This window comes from Onychomys torridus, chromosome 13 (genome assembly GCF_903995425.1).
Source record: "Onychomys torridus chromosome 13, mOncTor1.1, whole genome shotgun sequence".
Classification (NCBI taxonomy): domain Eukaryota; kingdom Metazoa; phylum Chordata; class Mammalia; order Rodentia; family Cricetidae; genus Onychomys; species Onychomys torridus.
In genome coordinates, this window is record NC_050455.1 from 70,641,828 (window position 1) to 70,667,136 (window position 25,309).

The 25,309-nt window shown below is 45.6% G+C and overlaps 1 protein-coding gene across 1 annotated transcript; it reads right to left on the reverse strand.

The window, feature by feature from the left end:
- Nucleotides 1-990: 990 nt before the first annotated feature.
- On the reverse strand, nucleotides 991-16,444 carry Galr1 (galanin receptor 1). Its single transcript, XM_036204232.1, has 3 exons — nucleotides 15,768-16,444; nucleotides 11,533-11,598; nucleotides 991-2,367 (listed from the first exon to the last, which is right to left on the reverse strand). The coding sequence occupies exons 1-3, from the start codon at nucleotides 16,428-16,430 to the stop codon at nucleotides 2,050-2,052; spliced, it is 1,047 nt and encodes a 348-aa protein (XP_036060125.1). The 5' UTR covers nucleotides 16,431-16,444; the 3' UTR covers nucleotides 991-2,049.
- Nucleotides 16,445-25,309: the final 8,865 nt, after the last annotated feature.

Here is a 25,309-nt window from a genome sequence, read left to right on the forward strand (position 1 = left end):
AGTGTGGGATAGAAGGTACCTCCAAACTGATCTTGATAATCACTTACCAGGAAGAGCCACAATAGAAGAAGTTTGGCACATTATTGGACTCTCCCTGTACTCATCTGGGTGACTTATCTAGCCCAGGACTTAGGGACACTTTCCCAAACACTCCATTTAGTAGGGGTCTTTGCAGGAAGCAGGCTGCAATCAGGATCCTAAGCTGTTTTACAAATACACACAAGTGCCAGGCTAAGAGAAAAGATTAGAATGACAGTTCCCAGGAAGCATCTTCCAGTTGCAGGAGCAGATTGAACCAATATTTAGCAAATTTGAGGTTTGGGGTACAAGTCATCGCTTTCTTGTGGTAGTTCTGATCTTCAGATGTGCTATCTGGGGAGGACACAGCCACAGATGTGTGAACACATGCCACCAACACTTATACCAACATGCCTTCCAGACAAACTCTGCCTTAGCCACGATATTATTAAACACGTGCATCTAAGATGCCTCTGACCGTGAGAGAACAAGGGAATTATCACAGCACAGAAAATCTCATACACAGGTTTGACCACACCCCTCTGTGGACAGTGTGAATGGAAAAAGTATGCCAACATCTACAGCGGCAGCTTTGGGTTCCACAAATCACATGAGGTATCTTTCTCAGGACAAAAATACTTCTGCTCCAAACAAACAACAACAAAATCCATGCAAAGGGCTTACAATTCTCTTTAAAATACCCACCTACTGCAGTATGCACGCCCTTCCCTGGCAACCATTGAAAAGTCATCATTTCCCATGATTTTAACAGTTTTCCTTTTTCCGTCCAGAGAATGACTTAGGCCTTTGCAAATGCAAACACTGTTTACAGGGAGATAAGTCATGAAAATAAATGGATGAGCTGGAAAAGTTAACAAGCCAAAAGCTTACATTATGTTTGTTTTTTAACCTAAATTACACGCTTCATAGGAAGCCCTGATTTGGCACACATACAATGTCCTTTTTGGCTTTAAAAAAAAAAAAAAAAACAAATGTGTCTTGCTTCTGTTTTCTATCTCCTAAAATATATCAAAGTCTTAACTCTAATATTATTTTTCTGAGATATGACAATGCAATATTTTCACAGCATTTTCCTATGGCAAGTATAAATAAATATGAAATTGTTGTGAAAATGACACTTGTAAGACAAGTTGGAAAGGATTCTGACTCTAAATTAACATTACCCCAGGGAATAATGTTTGGGGAATATGAGCATTAAACAATTGTTGGGACAAGTTTAATGAAAAAAAGAATGTCTGTGCAAGACAGCATTTCTCTAGGCATACATATTCTCCCAAGTGATTCTTTGTTTTCACTCACAACACAGAGTTTCCTTTGTCAGGATTCACCCTCTGGTGCCTCTTCCAGATCAATGGTCCTCAGCAGAGTCCCTGGGCATTGCTTAATTCACCCTAAACTTCTCAGTTCACAAGACTGTTCCAAAGTAGAGGCATTGCTGATCTCCTGAGATGAACGTGATGGGTTTCATGTTCCCAGACAGACCTCTGGCTACCCATAAGAACAGACTTGAAAAGCCACCCCCCCTGCCCCACTTAGAAGATGTGCCTGTCCATGAAGTTTCAATGGAATAAAATCCACTATTCTGCACCACAACTGTATTTCAAAACACACAGCCTAGAATATTGGCTCTCCTCTCAAAACTAAAGGGGAAAAAAGAACTTTTCCACTAAATTAACTGCCTTTAAAATGTAGATTTTAAATATTCTTCACTGTTTTACAGAACTGGCCTTATTCCATGGAGATCTGAACATATTTGTAGAATGCTATTGGACTCTCACTCCTTGAAAGACACAAACCATACAGAATTTTCACAATTATAAAATGAAGCAAAATTGGAAAATAATCTTCAGTGGACCCAGGAGTTCCTAAACAAAATACTTTAACAGCCGTGGAATGTAGTAAGAATGATTGTTGTCAGGAAAACAAGCTGCCGTTTTTCATGATAGTTCACTGGATTCTCTTCTCTCTAACCCACATGGGAGCTGGGGAACAGGAGGCCCCAGTGAACCTTCACACGTGAGTGCAGTTGGTGGATGGTGGGGTGTCTATTCGGCTCTTGTTTTCTTTGGTATCACTGGGGAGTGATTCCTTGCGAATGTGGCACTTGAACACTTGCTTGTATGCCTTCCGGAAGTTTTCCGAGAGAAAGGCATATATAATGGGGTTCACTGAGGAGTTGCTGTATGCCAGGCAGTGGGCAGCGATCCTGAAGAAGAAGGAAGCTTGGGTCAGCGGGAATGCTCCAAACTCAGCCCAGAGGTGGACGATGTGATGGGGCAACCAGGATATGCCAAAAACCACAACCACCACCAGGATTGTCTGTGCGGTCTGGAAGAGAAGATTAATGGTAGAGGATTGAAGAAGAGACAGGTACTGCATGAATACACCAATTACATCAGAAGAACACAGCACTGTATAATATACCCCAAGAGCAAGCAATCCTATGTGCTTCAATGGGATCAAATAAAGGGTTAAATTTGACCTCACATAACACCTCTGTTCATCATCTCAAGACCTTACAGGGTCTTGACTCCTAGGCATGTATTCAGTACATGTGGATGTGGTAAGGTATGAGATTAGAAAGGTTAGGAATAAGATTAAGGACTGTCATTCCAACTAGCAAAATTCTTCCAGCAGCCAAGAGATCCAGAGCAGGATCTGAACCAGAGTTCTGAACCAGTGTCCCCTAAATACAAGACCCTGACTCACGAAAACAAAACAACAGAACAGCAAGTCTCTTCCAGTGTGCACACGCCAAGTTTCATCAAGAGCCTGGAGCTCAGACGAACACTGACACAAACAAGTGGGAGATGTTGGTTTCTCCTCATTAAATATTACTGAAGACAAGATGGAGACTAGGGAGCTAGCAATCTCGCAGAGTCATTCCAAGTGCAGCCTGTAGACCAGCCAGGATTATGGCTTGCTAGCTTAACTTTGACCACACTCCTGTTGCTCCTAAGTCAAAAACACACAGAAATTTCAGGCAGGGTCTCCCTGTTCCTTAATGATTCCTACTGAACAGACAATAGAAAGAAACTGTGTTGTTGTTTGGTTATGCTCTTTTGAGGGGCCCACCACTCAGCTCCCAAATAAATCACATATGGAGGCTTATTCTTAATTATAAATACTCAGCCTTAGCTTAGCTTGTTTCTAGCCAACTTTCCTTAAGTTATCCTGTCTATCTTTGGCCCCTGAGCTTTTCCCGTTCTCTTACATCTGTAAATCTTACTCTTACTCCATGTTGGCTGTGTAGCCGGGTGTCTGGCCCCCTGGAGTCCTCCTCTGGCTACTTCTTCCTATCCCTCTCACCCCAGATTTCTTCTTCTATATATTCTTTCTGCCTGCTAGCCCTTCCTATTATTTCTCCTACCTTGCTATTGGCCAATTCAGTTCTTTATTAGATCATCAGATGTTTTAAACAGGCAAAGTATCACAGATTCATAGAGTTAAACAAAGGCAACATAAACAAAAGTAACACATCTTAAAATAATATTCTACAACAAAACTGTCATGGGCTTGTGATCTCAACACAAGGTAACACATACTGATGGAGCCATGTACTGTGCATGGGCCAGGCCTCCCAACTGGCCACCCATCTAGAAAGCAGGGCAAACCCCAGAAGACTTGTGTAGAGGACACTGCTGATAGGAATGTAGTTCATGGCAGGACTTCCTCTAATGCTTCTCATATATTGTTCTATGTGAAGTCTGAAATATAGTACATGGTGCCAATTCCTCCAGGACTGATTCTTGTCAAAGAGCTAAGACAGCACTAGAAGGTTCATCACTGAGGAGGGTTAAAAACCAGTAGGAATGACCAGACTTCTGGCATAGAAGGTAGAGAAGGGACTAGATGGATTTCAGGTCAAGAACAACAAATACTAGGAGGCATGAGGGACAGGAGAGGAAAGCTAAACTCACTATCAAGAGGCATCATGGATTTTGCAAGACATACTGGCCAGACAGGTCTGTTGATCATCTTTGGAGATGACAAAACCTCCCCACAAGACTTGATTTCCTCATTAATGAAGGAAATCAACAAACAAAATGATTCCCAGATTGCGCCTGGATCATGTGAGCACTAAACCAGTTCATCTATTAAAAACTCACAGGCAGGTGTTACAAAGTGAAAGCTTGCCTATTAAGTCCACTTACAGCCTGGGCTACAGAGCAAACGTAATTAGCTCACATGTATTAAGGAAGTGTTTGCTATCAATCCATTTGCCCATTAGTGTGTGAGAACTGCCACTCTCTGGTGATTTTGTCAAACAATCTAGAAATGATTATATCCACAACATGGGAGAACATAGCCTCCTCCATCAAAGATGATCAGGCCATCTCTTTACAAAAGTACCACCCTGTCAATAATGCAGGTCATTGCTTCTTTTAGGAAACATGGGCTAAGTACAAAGCTAAGAGCACATCTACACCTTGGCAGCCTACAGGTAAGACTCATATCTTATCAAGATCTGAAATGCAAATGGCTGTGTGCCCTGAGTATGCAATAGTTTTTATAGCAGCTGTTTCTCTGAGCATGTGTGATTTACCCAAACGTGACCTCTAAATGTTTGCAATCACTCGGCTTTTCTCAGAAACATGCATATGAGCCAGTTTCTTCTTTATGGTCAATTGGCAGCTTTGAATGCAAGTACCTAATAATTTATGATACAAATATTAGGAAGATGCCGGGCAGTGGTGGCGCATGCCTTTAATCCCAGCACTTGGAGGCAGAGGCAGGCAGATCTCTGTGAGGCCAGACTGGGCTACAGAGTGAGTTCCAGGAAAGGCACAAAGCTACACAGAGAAACCCTGTCTCAAAAAACCAAATATATATATGGGACAAACACTAGATGCACATTCATATGAACTATCATCTACCCAAGACTGCTCCTATGAGAGCTAGAATGCTTCTCAGCACCACAACAGTCCATCTGAGAATCTCAGAAGCTACTCTTTCCTGTATGTCTCTTTAAGCACCAAAGTCCACCTGAGTCGATGTTCTTAGCTGTCTCACATGTCTGTGTCCTTCATACAAGCCTTGGGCCCTGGGCCCAGTCTTTGAGTTCACTCCCTTCAGCCACACTAGTATGAAAAGCCAGATATTCCCCAAGAGTGGGTGTTACTTTCCTCTTCTCCTCCTTCTCCTCCTCCTTATTTATTGCTCATTCAAGAAATGCTAGCGGAGCTAGAAAGAGCAGGACTGAGCAGTAGAAACTCTGCCCTGATTAGAAACTGTCCTTCTGGATGGATGATGCTTCCTTGAGTATATAACTCAAAAAGCAGTATATCTAGAATACATCAGCTCAAAGTTAAAGATCTATTCAGAATAATGGATGCGTTATAATCCCAGGCCCTGGACTGTGGTAAGTCAGTGTGCCCATCATTACCCAAAAGCACTCTGGGCCCTGTCACTATGACTGACTCAGTGGATAATAGTTATTAGATAGTTACCTTGGAATCTGCCTCTTTACAAAGCTCAGAAGCTTTTGTGAATCCCTGATGAACTGCATAAAAGCCACAATAAAACTGGGGTTATCCCATGGACCTTAAGTGAAAGCAATTAAAGAGGTTTCACTTGACACCTACAGCTCCCATGGCAGAAGCATTTCTACTCATAGACAAAGCAAGGAAAGTTGCCTCTACTGCATCCCTCCGAATGTCAGAATGTAACATGGGCTCCCCTGTATGGGAAGCACTAGGCTGCAGCGGAGACACTGCTCTGCATGAAAAAGGAGGTTTTTACTCTTCCATTTCCAACACTGTGTCCCTGTTTCTTACAAAACCATTCGTCTTTACCAGAGATGGTGTGATATTCAGCATATACATTACTGACATCATCCACTCATTTGGAGCACAGAACCCTAACTACCTTTGACAGAGGAGCAGTCTACACGCTTGAGATTTGGCCCTTTATTAGGATAATTTCTTTCCTTCTTTCTTTCTTTCTTTCTTTCTTTCTTTCTTTCTGTCTTTCTGTCTTTCTGTCTTTCTGTCTTTCTGTCTTTCTGTCTTTCTGTCTTTCTGTCTTTCTGTCTTTCTTACACTGGACCCATCTTAAAAAAAAAAAAAAAATAGTCTCCCTTGAGTAGTGAGTTGCTCTCTTCAAGCAGTCTGAGATGTCTACCTTTTCTTCAAAGTCTCACTCCCAACATGTCTAACAGAACTGGGCTGGGGAGGAAGGAATAAACACAAGGTGAGGACATGAAAAGCCCTGTGGTATTGTGTTCCCCAAAATATTGTGCACCCTAATAAACTTATCTGGGGCCAGAGAACAGAACAGCCACTAGACACAGAAACTAGAAAATAGTGGCACTCACACCTTTAGTCCTAGCATTCCAGAGGTAGAAATCCCTCTGGATTTCTGTTGAGTTCAAGGCCACATTGGAAACAGACAGCCATTGGTGACTCACGCCTTTAATCCCAGGGAGTGATGGCAGAAAGCAGAAAGGTATATAAGGCTTGAAGACCAGAAACTAGAAGCTTTTGGCTGGTTAAGCTTTTAGGCTTTTGATCAACAGTTCAGCTGAGATTCATTTGGATAAGGACTCAGAGGCTTCCAGTCTGAGGAAACAGGATCAGCTGAGGAACTGGCGAGGTGAGGTAGCTGTGGCTTGTTCTGCTTCTCTGATCTTCCAGCATTCACCCCAATAACTGGCACCAGGTTTGTTTTTATTAATAAGACTCTTTAAGATTCGTGCTATATCGCCCCATGCAAGGAGTGTCAGCGACAGCCAGAAAGCTCACTGGTCAAGCCAAAAAATCAGAAAATAACAACAAAAAATGCTTCTGTTGAAGGAGCCCAGAAGTTCATAGGACATCAGTGGACCTTCGACGAGGTTTCCCCCAAGCACCTACCCAATAGACTGCCTAACCCATTCCCCCATCCTCCCTTTGGTAACTAAGGTTCTTTGCTCAGGCCAGCCAGCTTTAAGCCAGAAGCATCTCTTTCTGCCTAGCAACGCTTAAGCAAAATCCTTAATAGGTTATTAAGCTTTTAATTATTACTGCGGGGCTGGAGAAATGGCTCAGTGGTTAAGAGTACCAGCTGCTCTTCCAGAGGACCTATGATCAATTCTAATACCCATATGGCAGCTCACAACTCTCAGTACAGTCCCAGGACAGCCAAAACCCTCTTCTGGCCTTGAAAGGCACTGCACACGTATGTTGCACAGATACACACACAGGCAAAATGCCCATACAGAATACATACACATAAAATAAAAATAAAACATCAATTGTTTCTGAAAAGAAATCTTACCTTCTTCCTGCATTTTCCACCATATGTCAATAATTGTCCAGTGTGCCCATCACAAAGGGCTGGACTTGCCCTTTCTTAACATGATAGTCCTCACATAGAAAGCTCTGTCTGGTGATGTGACTGTGTACAATCCCCAGACTCATGGGCTGAAATCTGATCACCAAGATGATGGTATCCAGAGGTCAGGCCATTGAGAGGATGAGGCTATGAAGGAAAGGCCCTTTATAGTGGGGTCATTGTCCTTATAAAAGACCCCAGAGTGCCACCCACTCCATCCAGCATTGGTGGATGCAAAGAGAAGGCTGGGACCAAAAATCTACCAGAGCTTGACCTTGGTCTTCCAGCTTCCAGAACCATAGAAAATGGATTCCTACTGTTTATAAGCTACACACTGTGGGATATTTTGTCCCTGTCACATTAACAAATGAGTACAGCACATGGAACAGAAAACTGCTAAGCCACTGAGCAGGCCTGGAAATAAATGGTATCAAAATGAGCAAATGACCAAAACCTCTACTCCGCTGACCCATTCTCCATGGGAACCCATTTCCTATCAATCCATGACTGTGGTTTGAATATGTAATGTCCTCTAACCAAGGCCCACAGGTCTGAAGCTGTGGTCCCCAGCTGAGAATGGGCCTTGAGGTAGGGTCAGTCACTAGAGGGAGGGGCAGACTTTGAGGTGTCCCAGCTAGCCCCACTTCCTGCCCCTCTCTGATTTCTGAATGATGACACAATGTGACCAGTCACCTCATGCTTCTGCCACCACGCCTTCTCCCCCTCTTGAACTCTCAACCCAAACAATCCTTCTTCCCTTAATCACTTCCTCTTGGTATTTGATGGCAATAACAAGGTAAGCCGTACAGCCATTACCATCGAGATGTGTATTACATCAGCCTCCATCAGAGTCCTATCGCGTCCCTCATATAGTCACCACTGAGCATGTGTGTCCTGATGACCTGGGCTGAGATCCACAGAGCGTCCCCAGCAGACCTCCCGTGTTGGAATGCTGAGGTCGGCTGCTCTCTGCCAGCATGGCTCTTTTCTACCTCTTACTGCTCCTCTGTCTTCCTTCTCCTCATCATCCTGCTTCTCTCTTGCCCTCTCTGTTCCTCCCCCTCCCAGGCATCTCTTTCCTACCTCTTTCTTATACACACACATCCCACAGTCATGTGTATTTGTTCCATGCAAACAAAAAGGCAATTAAATCTGCCAGACGAGCTCTGACATCTGTTCAGCAGCCATGAGGGGTTAGAGTCTGAGAAGGGAGGAGAAACATCTCCCTTCTCATTGCTCAAACGTTCTTCCTCATAGAGTGGGAATGAGCAAAAGAAGATTTCATATAAATAGGTATTCATTTTACATGTGCACATGCTTACAAAATGACCGTATGATTCTACATTATGAAATAAAAGCGAGGTTTTCCTCATCTTCTCCTACAAGGCCTTGCCTCATCCCTTTAAACACCTTGTTCTTTCTGGAACCTTTTTAGCTTCTCTTCAGCATCTCTTCAAAGACAAGGATGAGAATAAGCGAATGTTTCTTTAAGTCATAGGAATTAAACCTCAGGCCTCATGCACGTCAGGGATAGACTCTACCATAAAATTGCCCTTTTCAATTTGCTTTGTATTTTTAGACAAATTGTGTCTTGTTAAGTGACTCTGTTTTGCCTTGAACTGCAGATTTGGTGTTCTCCTATCTCAGCTCTGCAAGTAGCTGAGATTAGAGGATTTCACCACCCAGTTTAACTCTTCTGAATTAATACTAAATATTTAGCATAATTAGTAGGTATCTCCCTCACTGTTAAATCCCAATATGCCCCCTCTTCTCTAGTCTCTATGTGTGTGTGTACCTATGCATCCATGGCCACACACACACAAGCATAGGTTACAGTTGTGAGCACATGCTTGTGGAAGCCAGAGGACAACCTCAGGTATCTTTCCTTAGGAACAGTCCACCTTGTTGTTTTCTTAAACAGGGTTTCTCACCGGCCTGTAGCTTACTGACTAGGCTGGAATGCTGGCCAGGGAGCCCTAAGGATCTGTCTGTCTCTGCCTTACCAGTTCTGAGATCACAAGGGCACACCACCAGGTGCAACTTTTCTGTTTTCGTTTAGATTTATTTATTCGTTTGTTTGTTTATTTATTTAATGTATATGTGTGTTCTATCTTCATGAACAGCTTTATGCCAGAAGAGGCCATCAGATTCTACTATAAATGGTTATGAGCCACCATGTGGTTGCTGGGAATTGAACTCAGGACCTCTGGAAGAGCAGCTGAGTACTCTTAACCACTGAGCCATCTCTCCAGGCCTCTTCTTTTCTTTTAAACATGAATTCCAGAGATCAAACTCAGTTTCTCCAGCTTTCCAAAGGACGTTACTCTCCAAATACTCATCCTACTGAACATCTTTGGACATCCATGTTTTTCTCTTGATGCTGGCTCCCAAAGGAAGCCAATTCCTTTTAGAAACCAGGGGTCAGCTTGTTCCTGCACAGTACCTACACTCTATGAAGAGCCTCCCAAGGAGAAATTCTACCAAGTCCTTAACTGTTCTTTTGTTTGTTTGTTTGTTTTGTTTGTTTGTTTGTTTGTTTTGTTGTTGTTGTTTTTTCGAGACAGGGTTTCTCTGTGTAGCTTTGCACCTTTTCCTGGAACTCTCTTGGTAGCCCAGGCCGGCCTCGAACTCACAGAGATCCTCCTGGCTCTGCCTCCCGAGTGCTGGGATTAAAGGCGTGCGCCACCACTGCCCGGCCCTTAATTGTTCTTAAGGACTCATTTTCTTGGAGGTGAGAGGTGGTGCTTCAAGAAAAAACTAATAGATTAAGAGAATGTGGAAGCTGCGTTACAATACAGAATTGGTAGCAAAGGAGGAGACACGGGATTCAGGGCTGATTCTTGTTGTAGAATTCATACTTCATCAATTGTTATAAAGAAAGATCTGCAAGCTTAAAACTAAACCCAGCTAATAACTGCTGGGATGGAAGGAAGGAAGGAAGGAAGGAAGGAAGGAAGGAAGGAAGGAAGGAAGGAAGGGCTGGGGCAGAAGGCTGAGGCAGGTGGTAAAAAAAATATTTATTTATTTATTTATTTATTTATTTATTTATTTATTTATTGAGAGAGAGAGAGAGAGAGAGAGAGAGAGAGAGAGAGAGAGAGAGAGAGAACAGTATCCCAAGTGCAAGTTATTTTGAGCTGCCGAGAAGAAAGGGGTCTCTTTGGGAGGCAGAAGCAGGAGGATCACTGCAAGTTCAAGGACAGTCTGTTCTACATCACAGGCTCCAGGACAGCTAGAGTTGCTTGGCAAGACTGTCTACAACCTCTTGGGGCTGTGTTAGGGGAGGGGACTCCTGCACATTGATGAGGATAAACAGGGAAGTCAGAGCAGGTTCTTCTTAAGTCTAAACTTTTAGAGTAAATATGATTATCTGAATGATTATTTACATAATATATATAATTGATCAGAGTAAGTATTTAGAAAGAAAAACAAGGTATTTTAAGATATTTTTGGTAATGTGTGTGGGTTATGTCTGGTTATCCTCCCTCTCTCTAATCAAATTGCCTAATAATTTCATTCCACTGTCTAAACCTAGAAATCACATGGATCTCATCCAAGTAAAAGATAAATTAATCCTGGCATGTAAACAGCTTTTCCTCAATGAATGAAAACACAGTGAATCCCAGAGAGGTGGAAGCTTTCACCTGACTCAGCAGAAGGCATTAAATGGGAGTCCCTGCATGAGGAAAACAGCTAACGAGGGCTAGGACCCCAGCAAGTTTTCTTTCTGTCCCCTCTGTGCCAAAGTCAGCTCAAGTCCAGAGAAGAGCTGAGGCTAGTGACTCTGCTCTTGGGGCCGAGGAGAGCAACACACCAATGCTTTCACCACGAGAATCCAACTGATGATAGCTCTGAATCACGCTGAGGATGCTGCTGGCTACACATGCAAATTGCATCACAAGCCCCTCTGCGCCCTCCCTGGACCTAAGTCTTACCACTGGAAGTCTGTTTTTCCTGGCCTCCCCACTTTGTCCAACACAGCTGAAGGGTGTTTACCTGCCACACATCTCCCTGGCCTGACTTCTTCTCCACCCTACCTCCTTAGCAGTCACAGTTCACAAAAGTGTCCATCTCGGACAACTGGTTTTCAACCTGTGAATGGATGTGAAGATAATTTAAAACAAAAACAAGCTAAGCTCTCAAAAACCAACAGACGCAGCATCTGTTTGTGAATCTTACCTTTTTCTTGGATGCTTCTGACTTTTTTGACATGTTCTTCAACTTCTTATGCAGATGATTAAGGACCTACAAAAGGAAGACAGATAGAACGCTTACTTAGACTTCGTCCCTTTTCCAGTGACAACCACTGAACATTCTGCTATGAAAATACTGCTGTTTATAAAACATTAAAAATAGAAGGGCATCTTAGATAAAAACAGCCCTGAATCGAAGCTGCTGAATATGTTCAGAGGTATCCCTGGACAACGGACCACACCCAGACATGGATAGAACCACGGAGAATGCTAGCATGCTCAGAGTTTCTTGGAGAAAGAGCCTCACCTGGGGTGGGGGTGGGGCTTACTCCTCCAATCCACAGCTCTACCTGCCTTAGTTCTTTCTGCCCAAGAATCTACACGTCTCAAGGCACCAGGTCCTACTCTAAATGGGGCACAAGGACAGCTCAGAGACAGGCTGAAAACTAGAGTCTCGGGCTGTGGGAGTTCATGATCCAGTGGAGAAAACCAAGTGAGTAAGGAAGAGACTACAGCCTGACAGTTACTCCGTGTGGATCGCCAGATCTGCCCAGGTTTCTGGGGCTTCCTATGGACCCCGCCCACTACAAGAGCAAAGCACAAGCCAGCAAAGCTCATCCTTTTTCATACAGTTCAAACACTGTGTGGTCTTTAGACACTCCCTTTTAGAAATTCGGCATCACTGGTGATTGCATGTTTTACCCTTACCATACCTGTCAGGGAGAGAAGCTAACCTGAATAAATTGAGAAGCCATTCTGTTCTCTTGCCACTGTCCTAGTTGGGAGAAAGGATGTAAGTGTTGTTGTTGCTGTTACATACAGGAATTCACAATCTGAACTTGCTCCACCGCTGGCTACCCTGCAGAGCTGGTCCCAGGTTTGTTTTCTAATCTTATGGAATAAATTGAACACATGGCGAAGGGCTTGAAGTGGTCTGTGGCTTTCTGAAGAGGCTCCCAGGTCATGGAGGCATGTTCCAGCCACTTGCATGCTTCCCTCCAACACCGCAGAATGGAAATAATTTAATTGAATTGGCCTTACTGCCGAAGCCTGCGCCACTCCGCTAGAAGCAGCACCATCAGTCACAGCCTAATTGAGAAACCTCAGGATTCATTTACCAGCCCTCCCTCCCCTAGCAGCCAGAGCAACCAACCTAGCAGCCATCTTCGGGTGTGAATCTCTGTCCTCAGATTTCCTGCCCTGCTGAAACGTTTCTCACTGCTGGAAACACTTCAGTGTCTCTCGGCCACACAAGTCTTTGCTGTTGTGGGAGCAAGTGGATAGCTCACGGAGTGAAGTAGCTCTGTTCTGCCTACAGAAAGTACTGAGAAGTTTTCAACAGCAGCAATGAGAAAAGTTTGTAACAGGAAGGTGAGGGCTGGAGCCAGGAACCTGCTGATGCAGTCAGGACTGACCAGCTAGCTGACGACAGCTGGCATGTTTGTAAATTCCCATATGTGACAGCGACATTCACGTCATTTCTCCAGATAGAACAGTGGCAAGAGAATAGAATGGCTTCTACGCAGTTAGTCTAGCTAGAAGCATTTTTTGCATAGATGTTAATATCTGCAAACTTATTAAAGTTAGCTTATCTCTCTGACAGATACACTAAGTAGAAAACCTGCAAGATAGTCATAAATCACCAGTGATGCTGAACTCCTAAAGGAAGTTGTCTATACACCAGAGATCATAATACTATGGGTCATAGAGGGAAAAGGATACAGGAGATGAAAAAAATTTTTCACTACAGGAGCATCAGTGGCCTGCTGCTTGATGTTATTCAAGTTTACACAATCAGACCAACTAAGCTGGGTCCTAGTCCATAGAGATGTTTCTAGATGTGTTTTTCTTAGCTCTATTTTCCTTCTACAGCTCAGGCTATGAACATACAATGACATACTGTGACAGACCTTAAGGTCCTGACATTAAGGAAAAGAACATAGCCATTTGGGTCAGTTATGATAACATCTCTTATGACAGTGAGCATAACAGGGATGTGTCCTCACTTTAGACCTAAAAAGGTTCTAAGCAGAATGCATGCTGAAGGAAGAGAGTGGTGCGCAAGAACCCTACAGTGCAGAGAGGAACCATCTTCAGGAACACAGGGCTGCTCCAATTCACTGTGCTCTCTAGGGTCTTTCAGGTGCAAAGAACTATCTTGCTAAACATGGATTAAAAGATCACCTCTGGAATGAAGTTCATTCATTGATTTTAAAAAGAAAAAAATCTAAAAGACATGGTAATCTCAAGTGCTATTTTGGCCATGGTTGCTCACATTGGCCATCAGCCCTGTTCTTGGACATACACAGTCAGTTCTGAACCTACCACTGAAGTTTCAGAGTCACTAACTAATCAGGCATGCTTGGTGCCTGCCAGAAAACCATCCGGGTAACTTATCTCCAGCTTCCTAGGGCCTGGGATAAATTTGCAAGTATTAACACTGACTCAGAAGGTGTTTCCAACTAGAATACTGCTGAGAAGCCAACTTTTTCTGGATGAAAATATTCAAATGATCATCTATTCATTAATTCTTAAACTTTGTCTTCTGTGTAACTTTTGTAGACTCTATTGACAGTCTGTTTAGTCCTAAAAGTTTACTTTTTCATTTCCACAAAGACTGAAATTATTTCCCCCCCTGGGTCTTCAGGGTGAATGAAGAAAGCATATGTCTCCTTTTCAAAGTGGCAATTAGGAATTTAAGAGACCAATATTTTTAAATATGGCTCTAGTTCCCAGCCTCTTGTCTTTCAGGGACCAATTAATTGTCACCTCCGGAAACCCTTCCTCCATCCTTTGCCAGTCTGACCATTTGGTCAGTGGCTGCATCCCTCTGAAAGTCCTCTTTCTTATTACTAAAGTAAAGATGGCAGTTCTCTCCCAGAGGCTCACAGAACAAGCTCATGGGTATGTGCCCCTGCCCCTATCCCACAACTCCCTGTGCAGAGCAGCCTTTGCTTTGCATTTGAAAAGGCCAAATGAATGAACCAGCTACTTCCAAATAGCTAGGCTGCCCTTGCAGCTTTGAAACCAGTGCACCCATTCAGAAAATACGGCCATTCAAAAGACACACCCACCAGTCATCTAGAGGAGGGGAAGATGGCTCCTTTTAAATGGATTTTTCTGGGGGAGATGTGCCTTATGGGTGAAATGTAAGAAACCATTGCTTTTCTAGACAGGAGGTTATTTATGGTCCTACTGTTACAGCCCAAAAGATCTGGAGTTGGGAGGATAAATTGCATGGAAACTTTAGAATTTGCCCTGCAGGGATTTTTTCCCCCTGCTGGTTCTGATAGTACCCTGAAAGGAAATATGACACTGAGGTAACCCCAAGAGCACATCAAGTAACCACTAAAAACAGGCTCTGGATTAGTAGAACATTAAGTAGTGCCTAAGAGGTTTAAGGCTTTTGAGTAACATAAATGCCCATTGCTCTGTAATTCTTTAGGAGTTGTGAGCCACAGGTCCTTCAGAATACATGAAGACAGGATGAGTACGCAGCTCCCCAGCTGTGTGCTCTTGCCATCCCTCTCCAGAGTGAGCTCACCACATGAGTCCTTAACACTGTTCACACAACCTTGCTGGAAGAAACAAACACCTGTCCTTCCACCCATGGTTCCCTGGGGACTTCAGTAAAGTCTCTTTGGAGAAGTATGGCATCCCACTTGGATTTTAGAACGCTAAACTAAAATCCAAAGCCCTGGCCTGAGCAGAGGCTTACAGAGCCTGGACTCCTAGACCCTGCTGAGGTGCAGAAACCACCTGCTCCAGGGGCCACACCAGCAGGTCTTAGCAAAGAGTTAAGAGGGGCATCTAAACCCCTGCTGGCTCTTAGAGGAAGCACAGGCTCTCTGCAGCCCCCTTTGTCCCGTTGTATTAGTTTCTTGGAGTCCACTGATCTTGTTTAAAAGCTGCTGAAACTGAGGAGGCTCAAGCCTTTTGAGCAGCAGATCTGGGACACACTGCTGCCCAGGGAGTCCATTGGAGGCAGAGCTGCAGTGCCCTTGAAGGAAAGTCTCTCTACCCAACTTCTAGACAGGAACTGCAAACTCTCCCCCAGAACCTCTCAAACTCTTGAGTTAACTTTCTTGAGCCACAAATCATGTCGGGGCAAGCTGAGACAAAGTGGAGTAGAGAGGGAAAGAGAACAGAGGAGCAGGATGCAAGGCTCAGTCAGGGGACACGGAGAGCTACCTCAGAGCCCGGAAGGCGCTTCCCACTCACCTTAGCATAGCAAAAGCAGATGAGCAGTAAGGGCAACAGGTAGCCAAAGATGAAAGTGCACACCACGTAAGCCTTCTTGTGGAGCTGGTTGGGCCAGTGCTCCCAGCAGAAGGTCTGGTTGCTGTCCCTATGGAAGAGGCGCTGATGGTAGGCCACTGGCGAGGCCATGGCAATGGACAGCGCCCAGATGAAGCCCACGCCCAGCAGCGCATTGCGGGACACCCTGAGGGAGGAGGAGCGCCGCGAGTGCACAATGGCCACGTAGCGGTCCACAGACATCGCGGCCAAGGTGAAGATGCTCACGAGCATGGACACAGTGAAGAAGTAGTGTATAAACTTGCAGATGAAGGCGCCCAGCACCCACGTGGGCAGTGCGTACACGGTTGCCTGGAAGGGGATGCAAAAGAGCAGGTAGGCCAGGTCTGCGATACTCAGGTTAAGGATGAACAGGTTGGTGGTGCTGCGCGGCTTACCCGGTTTGCTGCGCGCCAGCACAGTGATCACCAGGCTGTTGCCCAGCACGCCCATCGCGAAAATCAAGCCAAACACCACCAGTGTGATGAAGTTCTCCACGCCGATACCTAACAGCAGCCTGGACTCCGCGGTGGGAGGCTCTGGATCGCTCCCGTTCCCCTCGCTGAGGTTCAGTGTAGCCAGCTCCATCACTTACTGGGACACCCCTTGGGTGTCTACGCAACGGAGCGTGCTGGGAAGGAGCGCCAGGCAAAGAAAGCTGGCACGAGAGGTAGCCGAGGATCACCGAGTGGCCCAGCACGGAGCAGCAGGATTGGGTGTCTCCAGCTAGAATCTCCCGCACCCGGCAAGAGAGCAGGGGGCAGCGGCCCGGGCCGTGCCTGGTAGAAATGTCCTCTGGGCCCGGCCTGGCTAAAGAGGGGGCGGTGCTGCAAGTAGGGAGTTGAGCCTTCCCATGCGTGGGCGGCAGGCTCCAGAACACAGGAGGTACCGGTCTGGGCGACTCCGATTGCTAGCAGTCCTCGATCTGAGCGGGTGGGACTCGTCCAGGCGATCCGCGGGTAGAGAATCTTCAGCGCCTTACTGGTTCTGATCCCTTGCGGGCCGTGTCCCCCTCGCTCCAGCAGCGCCTTGGGGTCGCACCTGTTGCTCTGAGTCTCTTCCAGCAGAGCTCCCAGGCTCTGTGGTACACACCTTGGATAGCCGAGAGAGTCGCAGAGCTTCCCACACCTCCCTGATGCGCTGGCGCTAAGACTGCCTTCTCCCAGGTCCTCCGCAGGGCGGACCTCTCTCGGGGGATTCCCAGTGGCGGGCAGAGTTTCTGCTGCACAGGAGGGACAGTGAGGACTCAACTGCGTCCCCTCTGTGCTGCCTCTGGGCTCCGGCCCGAAAAACCACAGCTTGCTCTCTCGGAGCCTGGGCGCCCTCAACCGGATGGGTGGCAGCCCACCTCCTTGCTGGAACTGGGGCGCTGTTCTCAGTGCAGTCCTCCTGGTCCTGCAGGGCGACTGTTGGCACCCACCAAGAGCTAAGCTGAGTGCGCTCCTGTGCGCAACTGGCTGAGGAGCCAGGCTGCGCAGCCTTTCTGCCAATTGGTACCTTTGGTCTTTCCCGCTCCCTTACCGGGAGCAGAAATAAACCCCACGAAAATCAAAGGCTGGTCCTGCTACCGGAGGTTCTGTGACATCCGCTGGCTCCCCGCTCCCCTCCCTCATCCAGTCACAAGCTAGGGAGGGAAGAGGCGGGGATGAAAGGAGCACCGCCTGAGTGAGTTTTCATTAAGACCTCGCCTTGCGCTCACCTCGGGGATCAATCATTTCCACCAGACATTACTCATCTGAGTGACACAAACGGAAGCCTTGACAATGCTGGGTTTGTAAAGAGTCATGCGAGTGTGTGGAACAGTCCACCACTGCTGAAACCAGGCCACACCAGCCAGAAACAGCTGTTTACCTGGTAGTACCCATCTAAAGAAAACCCTGCCTTTGCACGTACTCGGTATAGGTAGGGAGTAACTATATCACTTTCAAATATGCCAGCGTCCTCCAGTGACCACGACCGCTGGACACAAGGCCGGAGGAACAGTAAGCACAGAAGGGTAAGGCAGGGTGTTCCTGGAGAAGCTCTGTGCGGAGGAGATTGGCGAGTAGCACCGTCCAGGGCTTCAGGAAAGTGTGCACAATGGTGAAGCAGGAGCTGCTTTACCTTGGGGAGTCTGCGGACAAGTATGACGTCATTTTCCCCTCACCAGCTTTCTTCTTCCATGCTGCTCGGGATGCTCTTCTGTCATGCATTGCATACCTGCTAGTTCTTTGCTCCTCCGCTTAATGCAAGGAGCTCCCTCCCTTACAAGAAGATTTTGTATCCATTTTGTGGAGGACCGGAATTGTCAGTAGTTAGTAGCGTTCATCTAAGCTTCCAAAATCACCCTTGCCTGCACCAGGAGGATGGAGCTATGCGATCAGTTGCCTGGCCTTCTCCCCAGCAATGCTCTGCAACCTGCAGCTTCATGGTGCTCTGTTCTGTCCTTAGCTCTGCTTTAAAGGTCATATGTAATAGGACTTGGGGGAGTGGCTTAGCCTTGGGGTTTCTATTTTGTTTTGTTCCAGGGTGGTGTGTTTCTGGGAGTTGGTTGAAACCAGGGCCTAGGACAAGTTGGGCAAACACTCTACCAGTGATCAATATCCCCAGAAAGAACTTATAGGGATTATAAGGATTTTTTTTTGTTTTCTTGTAATATAGACTTTTCATTAATTAATTACTAGTGTGGGGGGGGGAGTGGGTGGACAGAGGAAAACTTTCAAGAGTTCTTTCCTTCCTTCCACCATGGGCTCTGGGAACAGGACTCAGGTCATCAGCTTTGCTTGGGACCTGCTTTTACCCACTGAGCCATCTCCTCAGCCCTCTACGGATTGTTTTTGACATGAGGGGTATATAATGAGATCACAGCATACCCACAAGTGCACCACCCAGCTTCAAATGCTTAAAAACTTATCACTATCCTTGAAGTCGTTTCATATACTGTCTAATCACAAGCTCCACCACAGCCACCATACTGTGGCTCATTTCCAAATGTACATGTATATATGCATATATACCATGGCTCATTTCCAAATGTACATGTATATATGCATATGTCCTTAAAGGGGGTCCTATGGTGGGGATTCGGGTTTCATTTTTGCTTTAGTAGTGTGAGATATGGTTTGCATTGTGGTTGACATTTTGTCTTGGTTTGCCTTTGGCAGGTTTCATCTGCCCTTGTTTAGATGAACCATGGCTTAGTGGATTGCATCTGTCTTCTGTCCTTTTGCACTCCTGCCCCATGCTGTGATAGCTTCAGAGCAGGACATAAATGCAAGACTCAAATCCAATGTGCCCATCTGTTTCCTAACTGGAGAGATTTGTCCATTTCTGATTGCTGCTGTCAGGGATCCAAGGGAGTTAGTTTGTTGACATTGCCTGGACACTTGGCATCTCAGTTCTGTTTCCTACAAGCTGCTCCCTCTGCTGTTCTTTCACTGGAATGTTCTAGAGCCTCCTCCAGAGACCTTTCTCTTGACTTCTGCAAGATTCTGCTCCAAGGTCAGCTTCTCACGGGGTTTTCTCCTGACCATCCTAACAAGCTACTGTGTTTCCTGCCTGGCTTCCTTCCCCTCTACAGTCTTTGTTCCATGTCATATTACAGTGTTAGAATTTTTTAGATGCCTTATCCATAATAGAGATGGGGTTGATGAGCATGAAGCTGGATGGGTTAGTCTTGAAATAATGCAACAGTTCAGAGCTGGATACGTGAGTTTAGAGCTACCGTCTGTCCATTAGTTAGTAGAAATTACAAATCAATTGATGTTATGACTCACTCCCACATTTCGGCCTCAGAGCGGTGTGACCATCATCACGCCTCTAGCTCACCTTGCTCTGTAGCCCAGTTGCTTTTTGAACTCTCCTCTGCTGGAGATTATCACTGCACAGCCAAAGCCCATTTTCTTCTCCCAGAACTTGTAGCTGGCTGCCTTTGCCTCCCCAACCCATCAGTCCATCGGAAGCCTTCTCCCTCCCTCCCTCGGTCAGAGAATACATTTCAGTTCTTCTTAGAGAGGATGGCAGTGATGGGAAGCACTTGGCCCTTATTATCCAGGATCTTTCCACTTGTGTTCCCAAGAAGTTGGCTCCCTGCCTTCGTCATGCATTGCAGATGATTTTCCTTTTCTCTCCATCCTGTTGCTTTCTTTCATCACGGGTGTTTTAGGACTTTCTTCATTGCTTGTGGTGGTATTTATTTTTCACACACACCCCAAGTTTCTAGAACTAAGGAGTAACATTTTTTTCATCAGTTCTAGAAAATTCTTGGCCATTATCTCTTTGGATGTTGAGTTTCCCAATTCTTGCTCTTCTGTCCGGGATTTCTGGAAGACCCGTGCCTCTCTCCTCTGTCTCTTAGTCACTTGATTTCACCTCTCATCTCTCCTCTGCGCCACTTTCCTGGTGGCTCTCAGGCCACCAACCATCCATTTCACTGCTGCTCTTGAATTTCAATAGATGTTTTTGACAAATATACCAGGCAGGACTAATCTTTTTTTATAATATTTTCTCATTATCTATGTTTCTAATTGCCCTTCTTATTTATTTGGGTACTTTTGATGCAATAATTTTATATTCTTAGTACCACAATATCTGAACACTTCAAAGCCTAATACACCCCTGTCGTTTCTCCATAGGTTGTATTTGTGGATCCTGTTGGCAGCTTGTTTGATTTTTAATTTGTCATTGTGTTTTTATCCTGGTAGATTGTATCTGTGGGGACTTTAAGAACTCTGAGCTCTGAGTACATTCCCATAAAACTGTGCTCAACTCAGGACATAGTCGAGGTGACTTAACATGGGTGCCTGGGGATACACAAGGAGAATTCTACTCCAGAGAAGCATGAGGGCCCAGACCCCAAGGAGACCCTGTCCCTTCCTCCTGTCTTGGAAGGCCAGCACAACTCCCCAGGTTTCCTGGAAAGTTTGCTTCCCTTGCTGTCTTGCTATATATTCGTATAACCCTGCCCCCACTTTTTTAGGTTCTATACCCTCATTCTCTGAGGGTCTATGAGCTCCTTCAGGGGCAGAAATTAGTCACGCCCACTCCCAGCAAGCTTTGCTCCACTCAAAGAGCAACTCCCAACCTTAATGTGGAAAGATCATTTTTCTGTCTCACAAAGGTTCTGCCACCATGAACAATTCTCCTGCACACAGTGACATTTTACCTCAGTAACAAGTCAAATACAGCCACAAAGGCTTGCTTCTTGTTCATGCGACATTTAGCTTTTGTCTGGCTATGTTTGTTTATTCTGTAGTACCTGTTCTACATGAATGTGCTGTCCTCCAACCATAGAATGCCATAGCATCTCACACCATTCATTAGCTCACGTGACCTGGGGCAACCTTGTCATTTGCCTCTAATGCCTTAATTAATTAGTCATTGTAAGGCTCCCTTCTTTAGGAATGAAGAGCAGGAAACCTAGAAGAAGGGCGGAAAACATTGCATAGCTTTTCTGAAGTGGCATGTCTTACCTCAAATGTGTGGTTGATGAACACACACACAAAAAGTACACAAATCATAATTGTACAAGTAAAGGTCACTGAGAGATATACCTACACATCACCCCCCCCAAAAAAAATGCCAGGTGCTTCACAGTGGGGACTTGAAATTCAAGTCACACATAGTGACACAAACATCTATGAGGCAGAAAGCTAGACGCCTCCCCAAAAATGCGGTCTCCTCCATAGCACCCTTCACACTCACTCATCAGGCAAAAGAAAATATTTTTTTAAAGCTTGAGGACAATTTTATTAAAATTTGAGGGAAAAAAATAAAGCAGGACAGTCAGGCTATAAAACAAGGCAGCCGCCTGAAAGACAGAAAGAAAACTGTGCCTTTTAAGTTGGGGTCCAAGAAAGTCTGCTGGACTCAGCAATGGAGCTTGGTAAGCAACTTCAGGGCAGGAAAGGGTGGAGGGTAAAGCTTCAGAGAGAATAAATGAGAAGACCCAGAGCATGCCCCAGCTTTAACTAGTATCCAAAAGAAACGGATGAAAAGGACAAGGTCTTCTGAGTTAGGAAAGGCTGGCATGCCAGCACCACAGTCCTCTTTGCAGGTGGGCAAGCGCCTGCCCACCATCGTCATAACAAGCACCATCCCATCCACAACACCAGCAAGCCGGGCCCTGCCTCTCCACTGAGATGAATACGGGACAGCAGGTGTTGCTGTAGTCCGTCCAGCACAGTGTGGATTCACCCACATGGTGCGATGCCCCCTGCAGCACAGCACTGACTTCCAGCTAATTAAGATGAAGAAACAGCCGTCTTCCACTTACATAAGCAGTATTTTTATCTTCCATAGTCTTTTGAAACAACTTTTTTTTCTTTGACTTTTGTATTTTCTTCCTTTAAAGCCAATGTGAGTTCCAGGGTTTAAAGAGAACGACAGCTCTCATCTGTCCAATTATCCTCATGAACTTACTCCCTGTCTCCTCTGTTACATTTCCAACTTTGCACAACAGTAATTGGTGGGTGGGATGTAACCTTTGACCCCAGGAAAAGCACCAGAGGGGGGGGATCCCTCCTCTTGTTACTCTGGACGGCCTGGCACATTTCTGTTTGGGATGCCCTGAGCTGCCAGTCCTGCCTGGCATGGCTCAGCCCCACCTCCATACTCAGGCATGGCCACTGAGTCATCAGGAGGTACAAGAGATGAAGGACGTGTGCCCTGTCTGCTTGCAGCTGTGGCAGCTGTGGTGATGTCTCTTAGCAGCTAGGCTTTGGCTGACACTGTGAAGAGGAGAGCATTGCCCGAAGAAGCCACGCCTTCATGCCAGGGCTCATGTTTCTCTACTGTTCGGCCATGCTGAGCCTTAGTCTCCTCAACAGAAAACCACGAGAGACCATCTTGGGGTTGAGTTTCCTTGAAATGGTCCCCCGCCTCTCATTACACCAACTTATGGTGGTTTGGAAAACAGAAATAATAAAAACACCCACTTTCCATGGCAGCAGCCTCTCTGTTCTCAACTTTGTTTTTAATGAGTAAAATTATGGATAGGGGCTGGCCTGATGGATCAGGATGGCTGATGCTGGCCAGCCTGACAACGTGAGTTCAATCCCCAGGACCCATGTGGTGAAAGGAGAGAACCGACTTTCAAAGTCGTCCTTTGATCTTGATACCCACACTGTGGCATGCATGTGCAAGACACACACACATGCACACACACACATACACATACACACACACTCATACACATACACACACATGCACACATACATATACATACACACACACAAACACAGAATTTAATTTTAAAGGTAATAAAAAGTGTGAAGAAACTTTTAATACAAAGTAACACAGAATGTGAAACCCTAAAATTAACATCCCTGTTATTTCTGAAGTTTTAAAACATTACAGAATCTCTTTTCTGGTCTTGTTGACATGGTGTTCTGTAAGCTTTTTGCACCTTTGTGGGCATCTCTTTCCCTAGGTTTGGGGAATTTTCTTCTACAATTTTACTGATTATTTTCCCTATGCTTTCACCATGGTATTCTCCTTCTCTGCCTGTAATTTGGCAATTTGGTCTTTCATGGGGTCCCAACGCGCTCATGAACTCTGTTCATTTGTTTTTAAATTTCCCATTGACCTTTACTGAGGGATCCATTTCCTTTCCTTAGTCTTCCAACCCTGAAAACTCTGTTTTTAAAATGATTCCTTTTGTTGATGATGTTTTCTACTGAGGTTCTTAGCTGGCTTTTTTCAGTTTGGGATTCCTCCTGCTGTGAGCATCTGAGATCTGGCCTCTGGCTTCTGGACACCCTCCCCAACCCCACCCCCAACACACACACACACACACACACACACACACACACACACACGCTCACACACACACGCCCAGGCCCCAAAAATGACAGCCTGTGCTCCTGTCTCCACCCAAGAAACTCAGACCAGCTCCTGCTCTAAGGTTCGTGGACAAGTCAGCCGTTCTGGGCCTGCTGAAGAGGGAAAAGAACAGCAAGAAGTAGTTAAATATCATGTTCAAAATGAAATAGAAGGGCCTAACGAACAAGCTGGCAAGGAAAATTCGAAAGTAGAACAGAAACACAAACTCCTCCATCAACCATTTCTTCAGAACAGGTCAGAAGTGATTGCCAACATCCCAAACTTTGGCTAACAACATTTGTCAACCATCCACATGTGTCTGCACTGCTTGGGGAAGACGGTGAAGAGGTTCTATGTTATTTGGCCAGAGCTGAAATGACAGAATTTGAAGACACAAAATCAAGTTAGAGAATAGATTTTTATTTTGATGAAAAATCCTTACTTTGAAAATAAAGTTCTCTGCAAAGAATTTCCCTGGAATGAGAGCGGTGACCCCTCCTCAGAGTCCCCTGAAATCAAATGGAAATCTGGAAAGGATATGACGAAACACTCAATCAGGCCAGAAGGAAGAAGCAGCATGAGGGACCAGTGAGATTCCTCAGCTGGCGTACTGACCTACGAAGGTGCGGATGATCTAGAAGTCATCAAAAGTGATTCTGATCAAATCCCTTGCGGTACTATTTGGTTCCCAGTACAGGAGGAGGAGGAGAGGAGGGGGGAAGAAGGGAGGAGGAAGAGAGGGGAAAAGAAGGAAGAGGACTGGAAGATACTGGTAAAAAGGGGTTGAGGACTCAGCCAGAGAACCAGGTGCTGTAGATCCTCACCTCTCCCTCCTCTCCTCCAAACTCAGCCCTCCAGTCTCACCCCAGCTCTGTCGCAGACCACCTGCTGTGGCCTCCATTTCTCTCTGCCTCCATCTCCAGCAGATCACTTAGAGTTACTCCTCCATCCTTCCTCCCAGCCCATCCTGTTACTGCAGCCCCAACTCCAGCAGGCTTTCTCTGGAACCCTCCAGCCAACCCTGACAGAGAGCCTATGTAGGGAAGCAAAGCCGGCAAGGGCTCAGATCGCCCTCCTCTCCTCCACACCCAGGCCCCAGGTCTCATCCCAGCTCTCTCGAAGACCACCTGCCGTGGGCTCTCCACACTCTCTGCCACCATTCCCAGGGATATATATAGGCAGATCCTAATGGAACAGGCTGCTTCCCTGCCTCCTGTGAATCCCCTCACTCCCAATCCCATCTCCATTGGTGTCATCTCCCAATACCTAGGAACACATTTTACCTGGAACCCACTGGCCACACCTATCAGGATCCTAAAAGAATTTCCTACCAGGCAACATGCAGCCACTATACTCTCCTAAGAACCGGAAAAAGGGACAAAAACCAAGGAACACCCAGCAAAGACAAGACAGGATATCAGCACTTAGAATTACAATCATCCCAAACTCAGATACATAAATATGCTTAAAAACACAATCAATGACAGCCAGGATAATATGTCTCCACTCGAATCCAGCAACCCTACTACAGCAGGTCCTGGGGACTATAACATAACTGAAGTACAAGAAAAAGACCTTCAAATAGCCTATATGAAGACAATAGAAGTCTTTAAAAAGGAAATAAGTAAATCCCTAAAAGAACTCCAAGTAAACACAAATAAAAAGTA

Coding starts and splice junctions, on each gene's coding strand:
- Galr1 (XM_036204232.1), bottom strand. CDS start 16,430: ATGGAGCTGGCTACACTGAACCTCAGCGAGGGGAACGGGAGCGATCCA. Junction 11,599..15,767: donor TCTGCTTTTGCTATGCTAAG/GTGAGTGGGAAG, acceptor TTCCTTTTGTAG/GTCCTTAATCATCTGCATAA. Junction 2,368..11,532: donor CAGAAGCATCCAAGAAAAAG/GTAAGATTCACA, acceptor CTTCTCTTCCAG/ACCGCACAGACAATCCTGGT.